General features: G+C 44.1%; 1 protein-coding gene across 5 annotated transcripts in view; it reads left to right on the forward strand.

Moving 5' to 3' along the window:
- LOC127001969 (protein scarlet-like) overlaps positions 1 to 13,814 on the forward strand; it is a 102,177-nt gene that overhangs the window by 44,092 nt on the left and 44,271 nt on the right. For all 5 annotated transcript variants that reach the window (XM_050867266.1, XM_050867270.1, XM_050867268.1 and 2 more), the window contains 2 exons: positions 1,918 to 2,053; positions 3,179 to 3,284. In XM_050867266.1, the coding sequence (XP_050723223.1) occupies positions 1,918 to 2,053; positions 3,179 to 3,284 (242 nt within the window). The remainder of the gene's footprint in view (positions 1 to 1,917; positions 2,054 to 3,178; positions 3,285 to 13,814) is intronic.

Consider the following 13,814-nt stretch of genomic DNA (forward strand, 5'->3'; position numbering starts at 1 on the left):
CTTCAGTTACATAAACAACAGAAAGGCGATCAAAAGTGGTATTGGACCTTTAACAAACAGCGACGGTGCACTAGTGACTGACAGCCAACACATTGCAAACCTCTTAAACAATTACTTTTCCTCGGTGTTTAATACTAACAGTCTTCCTCTCGCTACCACCAACACCAGTACTATTGTAAATCTCGAGCATGCATTGCCTAATTTTGAAATAACAACCGATGAAGTCCTTAAAGCTCTCCATTTACTTAAAACAAATAAAAGTCCTGGACCTGACAAAGTATATCCAACTCTGCTGAAAGAAACAAAGAGCGAAATACTATCCTCCCTCACAACCGTATTCAATATGTCCTTGCGACAAGGCATCGTCCCTTCAGATTGGAAAAAGGCTAACGTGACACCGATTTTCAAGAAAGGAGACAAAAAAGTACCAGGTAATTACAGGCCCATTAGTCTAACTTCGGTTGTAGGTAAGCTACTTGAGGGCATAATTAGAGACAAAATTGTGAGTTACCTTGAAAGCCACTCATTGATTGGGGACTCACAACATGGCTTCCGAAACAAAAGATCCTGCCTATCAAACCTATTAACCTTTTATAACGACCTCTTCACTGTTTATGACGTAACCAAATCACTGGACGTAGTCTATCTTGATTTCCAGAAAGCGTTTGATAAAGTCCCGCATCATAAATTACTTTACAAATTAAAGCAAATAGGTATTGACGGTCAAGTAAACCAATGGATCGCGAATTGGTTGAGCAACAGACAACAAAGAGTAGTGATTGACGGATTTAACTCAGAGTGGGCGCCTGTCACTAGTGGCGTCCCTCAGGGCTCGGTCCTTGGCCCAGTGCTCTTCATTATTTACATCAACGACGTGGATGTTGGACTCAATAACCGCATTAGTAAATTTGCAGACGACACACAGATTGGTAACTCGGTTCTCACTGATGAAGACAGGCAAAGCCTCCAAGAGGATTTGCACAAAATTTCAGCTTGGTCGGATAGATGGGAGATGCCCTTTAACGTAGACAAGTGCCAGGTCCTTCAAGTTGGAACGAGGAATAAGAAGTTCGAATACGAAATGCGCGGCGTTAAACTCAAAAGCGTTCAATGCGTCAAAGACTTGGGGGTCAAAATCGCGTCAAACCTCAAATTCTCACAGCAATGCATCGATGCAGCAAATAAAGCGAACAGAATGTTGGGCTTCATTAAAAGAAACTTTGTATTCAAGAATAAAGATGTAATACTCCCGCTCTACAACAGTTTAGTCAGACCCCACTTGGAATATGCGGTACAGTTTTGGTGCCCCCACCATGCAAAGGATATTGCTAAATTAGAAGGTGTTCAGCGTCGGGCAACGAAAATGATCCCTTCCTTGCGCAACAAATCTTACGAAGAAAGGCTTTCTACCCTTAACATGTTATCTCTTGAGAAACGTCGCCTCCGAGGAAAACTGATCGAATGTTTTAAAATACTTAATGGTTTCACGAATGTAGACAGATCAACATTGTTTATGATCGATGACACTCTGCGCACGAGGAACAATGGCGTAAAACTCAGATGTAGACAAGTAAATTCAGACTGCACCAAATTTTTCTTCACCAACGTTGTAGTGCGAGAATGGAATAAGCTTCCACCATCAGTGGTCCAGTGTAACACGATTGACTCCTTCAAAAATAAGCTCGACCGTCACTGTCGTCTGATTTTCTATGTAAATCTCTGTAAATCTCTCTCTCTCTCTCTCTCTCTCTCTCTCTCTCTCTCTCTCTCTCTCTCTCTCTCTCTCTCTCTCTCTCTCTCTCTCTCTCTCTCTCTCTGTTCTAGCCTTTTGTGTCCTTATCATCTTAAGCATTCTATGTTTGTAAACATTGTCTATAAACTATAATATAACACAGTAAAATCTCTCCCTCCCCACAGATGCCTGGCCTGCTCGTGGAGACCATTGTGTACTGTATCATTTCCTACTGGCTTATCGGTCTCCAGCCCCACGCCTATTCCTTCTTTATGATGCTTTTCATCACCTTCTCAGTCACTGTCACCTCCACTTCCTGTGGTGAGTGAAGACTGCAGGGTTTTAAGGGACTCTAAGGCCCCTATTCTTAAACATTTCATGGCCTTCGCCCCAACATTTGGTATGGCTTTCGTGGAGGTTGTTGTGGGTATGTCCATGAGTAGTTTCTTGAGCCTAGTGATAGTTTGACAAGGGTTCTGTACTGTGAATGTAAAAATCACTCATGAGAGCCTGACTAATTTCCTTTGTAGGCTTTGAAAATAGATGTTATTCGACCTGAAAGCCCCTGAAAAAATGGACCCTATACACACCCACAGACCTTCATAGAGGTTGTTGTGGGTCTTTCCACGGATAGATTTATGAGTCTAGTGATATGACATGGCCTCTGCACCATAAATATAAAAAAAACTCACCAGAACCCGACTTAACTCCTTTGTGGCCTTCGATAATAGTTGATGTGAGAGCCAAAAGAGTCTGAGAATATGGACTTAATTAAGGCGCGGTCACACAATCTATTTTTTTGTCTGCCGAAATTTTCTGCCTCGAAAATAGCCTCGAGTTTGGTCACACGGAGGACTGTTGCATTCTGGGAAATATCAGCTGAAAAGAAGCGAAACAAGCAATGGATCCAGACGTTGCAGCGATTGCTTAGATGGAAAAGGAAGAAATTAAAAGAAAGCGCCTGTAGACTCGTGAATGGTTGGCTCGTATATAGGAAAAGGGAGAATGTGTGTTACAGGTTGCTACGATAACTCAGCAGTAAGGACCCAGACCCGATGAGGCAGTGGCTACGCTTGGACGAGACTCAGTTCCAAGACCTACTCACCTTGGTTACTCCAATTATACAGAAGCAGGACACATAAATGCGAGCATCTGTAACACACTCTTCTTCGTCTTGTGACCATAACTTGCCGACCCCAGGAGAAAAATAAAACGTCGTGCTTGTGGCCGATATTCTGGTAAAATATTCCCGAGTTTCCCGTAAAATCTGTCGACTTGCCGAGCTTGTGTGACCGAGCCCTTCGTCTTGCACTTTTCTGGTTATCTAGCAACGATCTGGATGTATTGTATATCCTTCATAGAGTACATGAGTTACATACATGCATACCTACATATATTTGTGTCTTTAAACTTCATATCTACCAACGATTTAATCCCTTCTTTCAGCTATAATGCTTGCTGTAATGTTTGAGAAGTTTGACTCCATCACGATGGCTGCAGTCCCAATTCATTTGCTCAATATGGTCTGCAGTGGAATCTATGTCAACCTCAAGTGAGTATATAATGTTATTGTTTCTTGTTGCAGTGTTACTAGATGTAATGTTGCGATATACAGTTGCCAGATACACTATTCAAATTATAATGTTGCTATTTCAAGATATAATGTTATTTGAAGATGATGTTGTAATTGTGTAGTTTGAGTTTATTGATAATTTTGCTGCAATTGTGGGGTTCACGCAGTCAGTTTAAGGCAAGCCACAATCTCAAGTGAGTGTAAACTGTTGCTGTAATTGTGAAGTTTTAGTTTCTTGATAACATTGCTGTGATTTTGAGAATCAAGCAGTCAGATCAAAATAATGAGGTCGTCACTTGGTACACAATACTCGCTCTACACTCCCTCATGTACACAAACTTAAGTTAAGGTCCGGTATCTCCCCTCCCAGCACAGTGTTGTGGCTGTTATTATAATGTTGTCCCTAGATGGTGTTCATGTAATGGAGTTCCAGCAGTCAGTTCAAATCAGGTCATCACTTGATACACAGCACTCGATCCCTGCTCCTTCATGTACACAGAACTAGGTATTATCACCTCCATTTATAGCTGGTCCCACTTGTCATTGAAACTAAAAACAAGAACACTGATGAATTTTGACACACCGTAGGAAAATGAACTGTTAATCCCCAGGTAATCAGGGAAAGAACACCGCTCTCCACTGCTTGTGGTGTTGCTGTTATTGTTGTTGTGTGTGGTTTTATAATTTTGTTGTTGTCAGATCTGCCAAAATAATTGATGGAGTACTAGTAGTAAAAGTAGTAGTTGTGGTGGTAGTAGTAGTAGTAGTAGTAGTTGTAGTAGTAGTAGGAGGAAGAGGAGGAAACATGGAAACATGTACTAGCAGGCAGCAGAAAGCCTGTTGGCTCATTACAAGGCTGCCTGCTTTCAGTGATTTAATCAATCCGTTAACCATTGGAGTGGCCTGCAGGGAAGGATTAATGCACTTGTGTACCTACTCTTGGATCCGTTCAGTTTACTCCCGATGCAGCAAAGTGGCGATCAATGCGTTTCTTGAAGGAGTTGATTGTCTCTGCGCTAACCACTTCTGCAGAAAGGCTGTTCCAGTGGCGAACAACTCTATTCGAGAAATAACTCCTGCCGATGTCGGTATTGCATCGCTTTGCTTGAAGTGTTTTTCCGTTGTTTCTTGTCCTCGGGTTTGTTTGTGGCGTGAAGAGTTTGGAGTGATCAACATTGCTGAGCTTGTTCAGGTACTTAAAGACTTGTATCATGTCTCCCCGCAGTCGTCTCTTTTCCAACGTGAAGAGGTTGAGTCGCTCGAGTCGCTCTTCGTAGGGCTTCGTCCTCAGTGTTGGTATCATCTTCGTGGCGCGGCGCTGTACTCTCTCAAGTGATGCAATGTCTTTCCTGTAGTTTGGAGACCAGAACTGCACGGCGTATTCCTGGTGGGGCCTTACCAGCGGATTATACAAGGATAACGTAACTCTCGGCGTGTATTCGAAGTTCCTCGCAATGAACCCGAGAATAGTGTTGGCTTTCTTACAGGCAGACTTGCAGTGTTTTGTTTGTTTCAAGTCACTGCTGATAGTGACCCTGAGGTCTCTTTCCTCTTGCACTACCTGTAGTGGTTCGCCACTCATGTGGTATGTGTGGTTGCTGTTTCTGGATCCGATATGCATTACTTTGCATTTGGTAGTGTTGAAGGACATCAACCATTTTTCTGACCACTGAGTGATCTGGTCCAGGTCTCTGGATAATTTCGCAGTCTGCTGTCGTGAGGGCCTTCCCACCCACCTTTGTGTCGTCGGCAAATTTTGAAAGAGTGGATTTTAATCCTAGGTCAAGGTCGTTGATATATATAATGAAGAGTATGGGTCCCAGCACTGACCCCTGTGGCACTCCACTTGTGACCGGGAGGCACTCGGAGACCTGTCCGTTGAGTACAGCTCGTTGTTTTCTTCCAGTGAGCCAGTCTTTGATCCACGTTGTCAGATTGTCGCCTAACCCCGCCGACTTAAGTTTCTAGAGGAGTCTTTCGTGTGGCACTTTGTCAAAGGCTTTTTGAAAGTCTAGATATATAACATCACTGGGGATAAGATTATCCCGGTTTTCATATATACCTTGGAAGAAATCCAGTAAGTTGGTTCAGCATGAGCGCTTATTCTTGAAACCGTGCTGAGCATCGGAAATGATGTTGTTGTCTTCAAGGAACTTAACGAGTTTGTCTCTGATGATCTTCTCGAGAATTTTTCCCGCCACTGAGGTCAAGCTGATTGGTCTGTAGTTTACGGCCACGCCTTTGTTTCCCTTTATGTAGATCGGTGCTACGTTCGCTTGCTTCCAGTCTTTTGGAACTTTGTTTTGTTGTAGTGTCAGATCATAGATGGCGGTGAGTGGCTTGAGGATTTGCCGCTTGAGTTCCTTGAGCAGCCTGGGTGACAAGTCGTCGGGTCCGGTTGACTTGTTTGTCTCGAGTTTCTCTATAGGTACTTTTTCACATCCCGTTCGTCGATTGTGCCAATTTCTAGGGGTGTGACTCCCATCGGTGGGGTAGGGCTCTCGGGTACGGACTGGGTGCTCTCGACCGTGAACGCAGACGCGAAGATTTTTGTTTAGAATTTCGACCATTTGTCTGCTGTCCTGGGTTAGTACGTCCCTTTCATCTTTTAGGGGACCGACATTGCTTTTTGTCTTCTGTTTGGTTCTTATATACGTGAAGAACTTTTTATGGTTGGACTTGGCTTCGCGTGCAATTTGCTATTCATAATCGCGTTTACGCTGTCGAATGAGAGTTCTGCAAGCTGTGAGGCTTTGATGGTAATGTTCGCGTGCCTCATCAGTGCTGTTTTCCTTTAGCAAGTTGTATTTTCTCTTCATTGAATTAATCGCCGGTCTAACTTGGGTAGTAATCCATGGTGGGCTTATGGCATTATTTGTTCTCCTAGTCTTCACGGGAACAGTTGTTCTCTCTACCTCTAGGAATTTGTTCTTGAAGCCGTTCCACGCGCTGTCCACAGGAGTGAAGTTTATGGGTTCCCAAGTTGTCTGTGTTAGCAGCTCACGAGCGATATTAAAATTGGCTCGATTGTAGTTTGGAATCTTGGACGTGTTTTCGGTGAGTTCATATTCTGTTCTGATCTTAAGGCGAATTAGGTGATGGTCGCAACCGCCTAGTTTTTCGCCCACTTGACATTCACGTGTGAGGTCGGAATCACTTACGAGTACTAGGTCCAATAAATTATTTTCCCTTGTCGGTTGGGTAACGATCTGAGTTAGAAAAGTGTCTTCTAGCATTTCGGGCAGTCTGTTACCCTCCCGATCTCCATTCATTGTGGTCCAGTCAATGTTGGAACAGGTAAAGTCCCCAATAATGACTGACTGCTTGTTTTGTGTTATGGTGTGAATTTCCTCATACAGCGCTGCGTCGTCCGCTGCTTGTTGCTTTGGAGGTCTGTATACGATTCCAATCGTTATTTTGTTGTGCTTGCTAGTTTCCAGTTCAACATAAACGGTTTCATATTTCTCTGAGTCCTCTTTGGTTATTTTCACGGCCGGGTATTTGTTCTTGACGTACCATATAACACCTCCTCCTTTCTTGTGGTCTGTTTTTGTATAAGCTTTCGTATCTCGGAATTGAGAATTCGGTCATTAGGTGGTCAGAGGTGGCCCACCTTTCGGTGATTGCAATCAGGTCCGGTCTTTCCACGTCAATGTAGATAAGTAACTCATCCCGTTTAGGTATTAAGCTCCGTGTGTTGGTGTATAGGACAGAAATGTCCTTCTTGACTTCAACGCTTCGAGGCACAGCAGTCTGGTGTTTGCGTGTGTTTTATATTGGAGGACTTGATGTATCTACTGTTTGGTTGTTTACGGCACTTTGGTGTCTCTCCCGCGCTTGGAGTTTTTTTAGTACAAAAGTACCTCATCGTTCAGCAACCTACCAAACCGCGCTGAGCCAATCTCATTAAGGTGAAGACCGTCAGGACGGAAAAGGTCGGGGTTATCATAGAAATGATCCCACGCATTTGCGAACGAAACTACCTCGTCCTGACAGAGGTGCTTTAATCTGTTGTTGATGTTTGACGCCTTTCTGTGGAAGCCTGTGAAGGCGTCGATTCTCGGAAGAATCCTGGAGACAATATATATATATACATGTATATATATATATATATATATATATATATATATATATATATATATATATATATATATATATATATATATATATATATATATATATATATATATATGATGTGTCGTGATTTTTCCTTGTAGCGGCGGATCACTCGTCGGTAGTTAGCTAAAATTTCCTCCGTGCACATTGATTGAACGTTGTTCGTTAAAGCGTGCAAGACAAAGAGTGTGTCCTGTTTCGTTCGATCTGAGACGAAGTCTGCCGTTTCTTCTATATCTTGTAGTTTTGCACCAGGAATACAGTGCCGTCTCCTGTTCTTTACGCTTCTTCCACAGAACTCAGTCAATTGTTCTCTAACAATGCTGTCACCCACCGGTTTTAAAGCAACCTTGGTGTTGGCTCTTGATCCGGGAAAGTGTGATCCGTCTTCACAGGATATTGCTGGGAGGATGGTCTTGCGTCTACGTCTGTATGCAAGGGAGGAGAAGGAAGAGGAGGAGGAAAAGGAGGAGGAGGAGGAGAAGGAGGAGGAGGATGAAGATGAGGAGGGGGAGGATGACGAAGAGTACGGGGAGGAATACATAGGACTACACAAGAATACATAGGAAGAACAGACACCAGAAGACCTGGCGGTCTATGGCGAGGGTGTCTGTCTACTACCGCTACTACTTGTAATCTACGTGTGGTAGGACAGGATAGAATAGATAAAGGCTCCTCCCCACCCACCTCTCCCTAAGGCAACATGCCGGCAGGAAATAGTTAGAAGAGAACACCATGTGCCCTTAAGGAAGAAAGGGACATGGAAATTTTACAGTAAAGAGAGAAATAAGAGGAAATTACTACCCTTAACTTACGCTACTGGTGACTTAAGCTGTGGGGGAAATTATTAAATCGTCAGGTTGGCGCCGTGCTGAAGTGTGCCTGAAACATACGAGAAGGGTCAGTAAAATCTTATATTCCTGAAGTACTTATCCAATGAAGACTTGAAGCTATTGATACTCTGTGCGCTAACTACTGACGGTGGGAGTCTATTCCAGTGATCAACGATTCTATTATTGAAATAACTTGTGCGCGTCACTGTGTTACATCTGGTTCCCTTCAACTTCATACCGTTGCTGCGTGTTATTGTGTTAGGGTCTCTCTGAAATAGACTTTCTGGGTTCATGTTTTCGAATCTATTAAGGATTTGAACACTTCGATAAAGTCCCCTCTTACCCTTCGCCTTTTTTAAGGAAAACATATCTAAACGCTTTAAACGCTCGCCATACGGCAAGTTACGGAACGCTGGAATTTATTTGTTTGCTCGTCTCTGTATCTTTTCTAGCAAAATTTTATCTTTGATATAATTCGGTGACCAGAACTGGACGGCGAATTCTAGATGTGGTCTTACAAATGCTGAATATAATCTCTTCATAAGTTCGGGTGATTTATAATCAAAGTTTCTTGACATTAATCCTAACATCATATTGGCTTTTTTAATCGCCGCTGTACATTGATCGTTCATTTTAGGAGTGATACTGATAATGACACCAAGATTTTTTTTCTTGTTTTACATCGCTGAGCTCATGTCCTTGAATTTGATATTTAAAGTTAGGGTTCTTTTCACCTATGTGCATTACTTTACATTTATCTAAGTTGAAACACATTTGCCACTTGTCGCTCCAATCGGCAAGTCATGTTAAATCTGATTGAATATCCTCGCAATTTTTTCTGTTCGTTACCGTACCTCCTAATTTGGTGTCATCGGCGAATTTGGCTACTTTTGATGGGATATCAGTCTCTAAATCATTCACGTAAATAATGAATAGTGTTGGACCCAGGACCGACCCTTGTGCACGCCACTGGTTACGGGTTGCCAATCGGATACTTCACCATTGAGAAGAACACGCTGTTGTCTATCTATGAGCCAGTCATGAATCCACGCGCACAGATGGTCACTTATACCGTGGGAACGCAGTTTTGAAATAAGCCTAACGTGGGGAACTTTATCAAACGCTTTCTGAAAGTCTAGGTAAATTAAGTCATATAGGGCTCGGGCGTCCCAGCTGGATTTTTTTTCACAACAAAGGAGACAGCTCAAGGGCACAAAAAAAGGAAACAATAATAGAAACAAAAAGCCCGCTACTCGCTGCTCCTATAAAGAGAATCAAAAGAGGTGGCCGAAAGAGAGGTCAATTTCGGAAGGAGAGTTGTCCTGATACCCTCCTCTTGAAAGAGTTCAAGTCGTAGGCAGGAGGAAATACAGATTAAGGGAAATTGTTCCAGAGTATACCAGCGTGAGGGAGGAAGAGTGAAGATGTTGGTTAACTCTTGCATAAGGGGTTTGGACAGTATAGGGATGAGCATGAGTAAAAGTCGCGTGCAGCGGGGCCGTGTGAGGGAGGGAGGCATGCAGTTAGCAAGTTCAGAAGAGCAGTCAGCGTGAAAATAGCGATAGAGGATAGAAAGAGAGGCAACATCGCGACGGAATTTCTGAGGTAGAAGACTATCAGTAGGAGGAGGAGAGCTTCTTTCTTCTTTTAGGATTCTCCCCCTAAAAAAGGGGGAACGGGCCTTTGTCGGTCCGACGGCCCGTCGCGGGGGGGAACCCGCCGCTGGCGTGCGGCGGGTGTGGGGAAGCCTCCGCCGCCGCCACAGCCACGAGTAAGAGCCGGCGAGCAGCGACGGAGGCACGGGCTCTCTGGGCAGGCGCCCAGCAGACACCCATAGCTGACACGTGCGAGCAGCCGACTGGTCAACTTGACCACGGAGGGGTGGCCCTAAGCGAGGATGACCCCACGGGTCCACCTCGCCTCCGTAGAAGGGCCACCCGGCTGCTCGTCCGAGGAGTGCTGGCGTTCCACTCGAGAAGAGCTGATGAGATGAAGAGCCATTGATTCCACTCTGTCCAGAAGAGCTGTGTGAGTGGAGCCCCCCCACACGTGAGATGCATACTCCATTCGAGGGCGGACAAGGCCCCTGTATATGGATAGCAACTGTGCGAGGGAGAAGAACTGGTGGAGACGATACAGAACGCCCAACCTCGAGGAAGCTGATTTAGCGAGAGAGGAGATATGAAGTTTCCAGTTGAGATTTTGAGTTAAGGATAGACCGAGGATATATAGTGTTGAAGAAGAATGGGGGATAGGTGTTTGGAAAATTGTGTCGAGTTGATAAGTGGAGAAATTGAGTTTTTGAGGCATTGAAGGACACAAGGATCCTTCTGCCCCAATCGGAAATGATAGCAAGGTCTGAGGTTAAGCGTTCTGCAGCCTCCAGTCTGGAGTCATGTACTTCCTGTTAGGATGGCCTTCTTTTGAAAGAAGTTGAATAATGCAGACTGGAGTCGTCGGTGTATGAGTGGACAGGATAGTTTGTTATGGAAAGAAGATCATTCATGAATAACAGGAAAAGAGTGGGTGATAGGACAGAGCCCTGTGGAACACCACTGTTGATAGGTTTAGGGGAAGATCAGTGACCGTCTACCACCGCAGAGATAGAACGGCCGGAAAGGAAACTGGAGATAAAGGAACAGAGAGAGGAATAGAATTCGAAAGAGGGCAGTTTAGAAAGCAAAGACCTGTGCCAGACTCTATCGAAGGCTTTCGATATGTCTTGCGCAACTGAGAAAGTTTAACCGAAACGGCTAAGAGAGGATGACCAGGAGTCAGTTAAGAGAGCAAGAAGATCGCCAGTAGAACGCCCTTTGCGGAACCCATACTGGCGATCAGATAGAAGGTTAGAAGTGGAAAGGTGCTTTTGAGTCTTCCTGTTAAGGATTGATTCAAAAGCTTTCGATAGACAGGAAAGTAAAGCTATAGGGCAGTAGTTTGAGGGATTGGATCGGTCACCCTTCTTAGGCACAGGCTGTACAAAGGCATATTTCCAGTAGGAAGGAAAGGTAGATGTTGATAGGCAGAGACGAAAGAGTTTGACTATGCAGGGTGTCAGCACGGAAGCACAGTTTTTAAGGACAATAGGAGGCACTCCATCAGGTCCATAAGCCTTCTGAGAGTTGAGGCCAGAGAAGGCATAGAAGACATCATTCTTAAGAATCTTAATAACAGGCATGAAAGAGTCAGAGGGGGGATGAGTAGGAGGCATATGCCCAGAATCGTCAAGGGTGGAGTTCTTACAGAAAATTTGAGCGAAGAGTTCAGTCTTAGAGATAGATGAGACGGCAGTACTCCCGTCAGGGTTAAGGAGAGGAAGGAAAGAGGAAGAAGTGAAATTGGAGGAGATATTTTTGGCTAGGTGCCAGAAGTCACGGGAAGAATTAGAAAAAGCAAGGTGTTGACATTTTCTATTGATGAAAGAGGTTTTGGTAAGTCGAAAAATAGATTTGGCACGATTCCTGGCTGAAATGTAAAGTTCATGGTTAGAAGGAGTGCGAAGGCTCTGGAACCTTTTGTGAGCTGCCTCTCTATCTTTAATAGCACGAGAACAAGCATGATTAAACCAAGGCTTCTTAGCATGAGGAGTAGAGAAAGAACGTGGAATGTATGCCTCCATTCCAGAGACAATCACCTCTGTGATGCGTTGGGCACACACAGAGGGGTCTCTCTCCTGGCAACAGTAATCATTTCACCGGAAATCGGAAAAGTACATCCTCAGGTCGTTCCACCGAGCTGAGGAAAAATGTCAGAAGCATCGTCTCTTCGGTGGGTTCAGAGGATGAACAGGAGCGATAGGACAGGATACAGAAATAAGGCTGTGATCGGAGGAGCCCAACGGAGAGAACAGTTTGACAGAGTAAGCAGAAGGATTAGAGGTAAGAAAGAGGTCTAGAATGTTGGGCCTGTCTCCAAGACGGTCGGGAATACGAGTAGGGTTCTCTAGATCGTTGAGGAGAGCAAAGTTGTAGGCTTGTTCACCAGGCTGGTCAGTGAAAGAGGATGAAAGCCAAAGCTGGTGGTGAACATTGATATCTTCCAAGATGGAGATTACAGCGAAGGGAGAGTGGCTCAAGATGTCCTCCACTTTAGAGTTCAAATAGTCAAAGAATTTTACATAGTTAGTAGAGTTAGGTGAGAGATAAGCAGCACAGATGTATTTAGTAATAGTATGACAATGTAGTCTTAGCCAGATGGTGGAAAATTCAGAAGAGTCAAGGTCGTGGGCACGAGAGCAAGTGATGTCATTGCGCACGCAGGCGCAACATCCAGCCTTTGATTGAAATTTAGGATAGAGATAGTAGGAGGGAACAGAGTAGAGGTTGCTGTCAGTAGCCTCAGAAACCTGTGTTTCGGTGAGGAAGAGAAGGTGAGGTTTAGAGGAGGAGAGATGGTGTTCCACAGAATGGAAATTGGAACTAAGACCGCGAATGTTGCAGAAATTGATAAGGAGAAGGTTCGAGGAGTTATCAGGACCCCTCTCAAGTCGGCAGCCAGAAGTGGTGTCCTCCTCGGGGGAATTTATGGTCTCCCCCCAGGCGGGGACTCCGAGGCAGTGTTTTTGTGCGCCATTTTGAATTTTGAATTTTGGGAAAAGGTGTGTATGTTGTGTGAATGTAGTGTGGTGTAGAAAAAGAGAGGATAAGTCTTTAGAGAGCATGCTGAACTACTTTCTGGAGTTGATGAGACAAAAGGGAAACGGTCAGTGAGGACATGGGAAGGGTCTTTGAAGGGCTTCAGCACCCTCCTCGCTTCCCATATATCCTCACCGGGAGTACCTCACGCCCGTTCGGTGGGTGTCTTCCTACCTACTCTTACTATATACTAGTATACGTCATTGAAGAAAGTTAATAAGTTGGTGAGGCAAGATCGGTTACTACGAAATCCGTGCTGATTATCAGTTATCAAATCATTTGTTTTTCGAGGAACGTGATCACTTTATCCATGATTATTTTTTTCGAATAATTTAATTAGGACAGACGTAAGGCTGATAGGACGATAATTACTAGCTTGTTTTTTATCTCCATTTCCAAAGATCGGGGTAACATTGGCTATTTTCCATGCAAGAGGCACGCTAGCCTGCGCTAATGATCTGTTGAACATTAACGTTATAGATAATTCTAGCTGTTGGCTACATTCTCTTGATACGCGAGGAGATAAATTGTCGGGATCCGGAGATTTATTCGGATCTATTTTTTGCAGGTACGCACGCACTTCACTGATATCATTTTCGGTCAACGTAAGCTTATCCTCTTCGGGGCCTTGGAAAATAGTCTTCGGGGCGGGGATCGATGTCATGTTCTCTTTTGTGAATACGCTACTGAAGGTTGAGTTGAGGACCGACGCCATGCCTTTATCATCGCTAACTGTGTCGCCATTTTCTAATAGTGGGCCGATATTAGTTTTTTTTCTTTTTTATGTAACTGAAAAATAATCTAGGATTTTTCTTAGCCTCAAGTGATATTATCATCTCATACTCGCGTTTCTGTTTTCTGATTTACTTGTCGCACTCTCTCTTGATGTTGATATAATTAGTATAATCCTGTGAATTTTGTGCCAG

This window comes from Eriocheir sinensis, chromosome 22 (assembly GCF_024679095.1).
Source record: "Eriocheir sinensis breed Jianghai 21 chromosome 22, ASM2467909v1, whole genome shotgun sequence".
Taxonomy (NCBI): domain Eukaryota; kingdom Metazoa; phylum Arthropoda; class Malacostraca; order Decapoda; family Varunidae; genus Eriocheir; species Eriocheir sinensis.